General features: G+C 47.9%; 1 protein-coding gene across 1 annotated transcript; it reads left to right on the forward strand.

The window, feature by feature from the left end:
- Positions 1-1431: 1431 nt before the first annotated feature.
- On the forward strand, positions 1432-3640 carry LOC126001542 (histone-lysine N-methyltransferase PRDM9-like; the record flags this gene model as incomplete). Its single annotated transcript, XM_049768831.1, has 3 exons — positions 1432-1673; positions 1755-2426; positions 3515-3640. Coding segments are annotated over exons 1-3 (968 nt in total), but the record flags the coding sequence as incomplete, so codon positions are not given.
- Positions 3641-4664: the final 1024 nt, after the last annotated feature.

Here is a 4664-nt window from a genome sequence, read left to right on the forward strand (position 1 = left end):
TTATTATCATACCGTCTTATTTTTCTTATATTCCACAGATGAGTTTGACTATTTTGGCTATCCCTTGTCCTCTGATTCATAATATGATAATAATTTCCATGTCCATCCCCGTATCAGCCAATTTTATGACTTCCTTTTTTCCTAATAGCTGCATACTATTCCATTGCATAGCTGTACCACAGTTTCTTTAGCCACTTATCTGTTGTAGGCTCCTGGGTTGTTTCCCGATTCTGGCTAATGTGAATAGTGCTGCGGTGAACATAGTGTGAACGACATTTTTGCATTGTGTTTTTGTGTTCCTAGGATCTATATCTAGGAGTGGTACTAAGGATTATATGGGGGCTCAGTTTCCACTTTCTTTAGCCATATCCATGTTTTTCAGAAAGGCTTGACTAGACAGCATTCTCACCAGCAGTGAGACTTTTCTCTCTCCATACATGCCTCCTCTGTTTCGCAGAGGAGGTGCAGTGCAAGTGGAAGCTCCAGACACCTCTGGGTGTGGCCACAAAATCTGACCAAAAAGAAAAACCCACCAGACTATTTAGGAGCATGAACATTTTGTCTTGCTTTGTCAACAAAATAAGGAAAGCTAGTGGAACAGACTTTAGCACAAGATAGAGCTATGGTTCAGACAGCCTTGTCAATATCTACTTTGACCAAAACCTTTCTTTCAGCAGAACTCAAGCCAGAAATCCATCCTTGTCCCTTCTCCAATCAGAACTTCCTCAGTCATCACATGAAACAAAGTCATCCCTCTTGGATCCTCTTGGAAACATCTGCAAGAAAGCCCCCTCAATCAGAGATTCCCGTCCACGTGATCAGAACCAATGGTGCCAGCATTCAAAGAATGACACATTTGAAAGTCAAAAGCATGAAGAAAGCTCCATACATTTGGCTAGTAGGATGAAGCATAGAAGAAATTCAATAGTGTTTCCTCGACTATTGAGCAGCCAAGTAGGTAGCGCTGGTAAACAGATGACAATGGAGGAAGACATTAACACAGGCCTGAAAGAAAATCCGAAGGTAGTTTCAGAGATAGACTTGCCAATAATTTTAAGAGACAAGTATGTAAGGCCTGAGAAAGGCTTCAGTGATGGATCAAATATCATCACACATCAAATGACTCACACAGGAGAGAAGCCCCATGTTTATAGAGTGTGTGGACGAGGCTTTGGTCAGAGGTCAGTTCTTATCAGACACCAGAGGACGCACACAGGGCAAAAGCCCCATATTTGCAGGAGTGTGGGCATAGCTTCAGTGTGAGGTTAAGTCTCATCACACCAGAGAACACACACAGGGGAGAAGCCCATGTTTGCAAGGAGTGTGGGGTGGCTTCAGTGTGAGGTCAATCTCATCACACCAGAGAACACACACAGGGGAAAGCCCATGTTTGCAAGGAGTGTGGGCGTGGCTTCAGTGTGAGTCAATCTCATCATACACCAGAGAACACACACAGGGGAGAAGCCCCATGTTTGCAAGGAGTGTGGGCGTGGCTTCAGTGTGATGCCAAGTCTCATCAAACACCAGAGAACACACACAGGGGAGAAGCCCCATGTTTGCAAGGAGTGTGGGCGTGGCTTCAGTGTGAGGTCATATCTCATCATACACCAGAGAACACACACAGGGGAGAAGCCCCATGTTTGCAAGGAGTGTGGGCGTGGCTTCAGTGTGATGTCAAGTCTCATCATACACCAGAGAACACACACAGGGGAGAAGCCCCATGTTTGCAAGAGTGTGGGGTGGCTTCAGTGGAGGTCAAATCTCATCATACACCAGAGAAGACACACAGGGGAGAAGCCCCATGTTTGCAAGGAGTGTGGGCGTGGCTTCAGTGTGAGGTCACATCTCATCATACACCAGAGAACACACACAGGGGAGAAGCCTCATGTTTGCAAGGAGTGTGGGCGTGGCTTCAGTGTGAGGTCACATCTCATCACACACCAGAGAACACACACAGGGGAGAAGCCTCATGTTTGCAAGGAGTGTGGGCGTGGCTTCAGTGTGAGGTCAAATCTCATCACACACCAGAGAACACACACAGGGGAGAAGCCTCATGTTTGCCAGGAGTGTGGGCGTGGCTTCAGTTCTAGCTCAAATCTCATCATACACCAGAGAACACACACAGGGGAGAAGCCCCATGTTTGCAAGGAGTGTGGGCGTGGCTTCAGTGTGAGGTCACATCTCATCATACACCAGAGAACACACACAGGGGAGAAGCCCCATGTTTGCAAGGAGTGTGGGCGTGGCTTCAGTGTGAGGTCATATCTCATCAGACACCAGAGAACACACACAGGGGAGAAGCCCTTTGTTTGCAAGGAGTGTGGGCGTGGCTTCAGTGTGATGTCAAGTCTCATCATACACCAGAGAACACACACAGGGGAGAAGCCCCATGTTTGCAAGGAGTGTGGGCGTGGCTTCAGTGTGAGGTCATATCTCATCATACACCAGAGAACACACACAGGGGAGAAGCCCCATGTTTGCAAGGAGTGTGGGCGTGGCTTCAGTGAGTCGTATCTCATCAACACCAGAGAACACACACAGGGGAGAAGCCCTTTGTTTGCAAGGAGTGTGGGCGTGGCTTTAGTGTGTGCTCAAATCTCATCATACACCAGAGAACACACACAGGGGAGAAGCCCTTTGTTTGCAAGGAGTGTGGGCGTAGCTTCAGTGTGAGGTCAAGTCTCATCAGACACCAGAGAACACACACAGGGGAGAAGCCCTTTGTTTGCAAGGAGTGTGGGCGTGGCTTCAGTGTGATGCCAAGTCTCATCATACACCAGAGAACACACACAGGGGAGAAGCCCCATGTTTGCGAGGAGTGTGGGCGTGGCTTCAGGGTGAGGTCATATCTCATCATACACCAGAGAACACACACAGGGGAGAAGCCCCATGTTTGCAAGGAGTGTGGGCGTGGCTTCAGGGTGAGTTCGCAGCTCATCAGACACCAGAGAACACACACAGGGGAGAAGCCCTTTGTTTGCAAGGAGTGTGGGCGTGGCTTTAGTGTGTGCTCAAATCTCATCATACACCAGAGAACACACACAGGGGAGAAGCCCTTTGTTTGCAAGGAGTGTGGGCGTAGCTTCAGTGTGAGGTCAAGTCTCATCAGACACCAGAGAACACACACAGGGGAGAAGCCCTTTGTTTGCAAGGAGTGTGGGCGTGGCTTTAGTGTGTGCTCAAATCTCATCAGACACCAGAGAACACACACAGGGGAGAAGCCCTTTGTTTGCAAGGAGTGTGGGCGTAGCTTCAGTGTGAGGTCAAGTCTCATCAGACACCAGAGAACACACACAGGGGAGAAGCCACATGTTTGCCAGGAGTGTGGGCGTGGCTTCAGTGTGAGGTCAAGTCTCATCACACACCAGAGAACACACACAGGGGAGAAGCCCCATGTTTGCCAGGAGTGTGGGCGTGGCTTCAGTGAAAGGTCATATCTCAGGGAGCACCAGAGAACACACACAGGGGAGAAGCCCCATGTTTGCCAGGAGTGTGAGCGTGGCTTCACTGTGAGGTCAAGTCTTATCACACACCAGAGAACACACACAGGGGAGAAACCCCATGTTTGCAAGGAGTGTGGGTGTGGCTTCAGGATGAGTTCACAGCTCATCAGACACCAAGGAACACACACAGGGGAGAAGCCCCATGTTTGCAAGGAGTGTGGGCGTGGCTTCAGTGGGAGGTCAAATCTTATGGCACACCAGAAGACACATAGGAGAGAAGCCCTATGCAAGGAGTGAGTTGTGGGGCTTCATTCAGTTCACACATCTCAGCAGACACCAGAGATAACACATGGAGGAAGCCAGATTGTGTTGTATTAGCAACAGATGACACACAGGCAAGAAGCCCCATATTTGCAGGGATTGTGAGCAAGGCTTAACTCTGAAATCAAGTCTTATCACACACCACAGGATGCAAATGGGAGAAACCATACGTTTGCAGACAGTGGGCAAGGTCAAATTCCATCACACACTAGAGGATGCACAGACCCGAGAAGCCCTATGTTTCCAAAGTGGATGAGGCTTTGGTCGGAGGTCAAGTCTCACACACCAGAGGAAACAGGAAAGCCCAATTTTTGAATAGAGTATGGGCAAGACAACTGCCAGAATTCGTATCTCATCACACATGGGGACAAATGTAAAAGTCAATCTTTCAAGAAAAGGTGACTAATAATAAGCATAGCATTCAAAGAACAAAAGCTATCAACGAGATCTACATAGTGTTTCCAAGAAGGATGCGGGGAAATTTTGTATTTATTTTACACAAAATAAAACATTACAGATATTAAAAATATTGCCTCAGTCAAAACACTTGGAAAAAGAATAAACAGAAAATACGATATTCAATATTAAATTAAGTACGTGAAGGTGAGATTGTTAGGGTTAGAAGAGTTAGGATTACGACTAGTCATAGCAATGAGGGTTTACGGTCCGGGTCAAGAACAAGGGTTAGGGTAGGGTTAGGGTTAGGGTTAGGGTTAGGGGTTAGGGTTAGGGTTAGGGTTAGGGTTAGGGTTAGGGTTAGGGTTAGGGTTAGGGTTAGGGTTAGGGTTAGGGTTAGGGTTAGGGTTAGGGGTTAGGGTTAGGGTTAGGGTTAGGGTTAGGGTTAGGGTTAGGGTTAGGGTTAGGGTTAGGGTTAGGGTTAGGGTTAGGGTTAGGGTTAGG

Source organism: Suncus etruscus, chromosome 1 (genome assembly GCF_024139225.1).
Source record: "Suncus etruscus isolate mSunEtr1 chromosome 1, mSunEtr1.pri.cur, whole genome shotgun sequence".
Lineage (NCBI taxonomy): Eukaryota > Metazoa > Chordata > Mammalia > Eulipotyphla > Soricidae > Suncus > Suncus etruscus.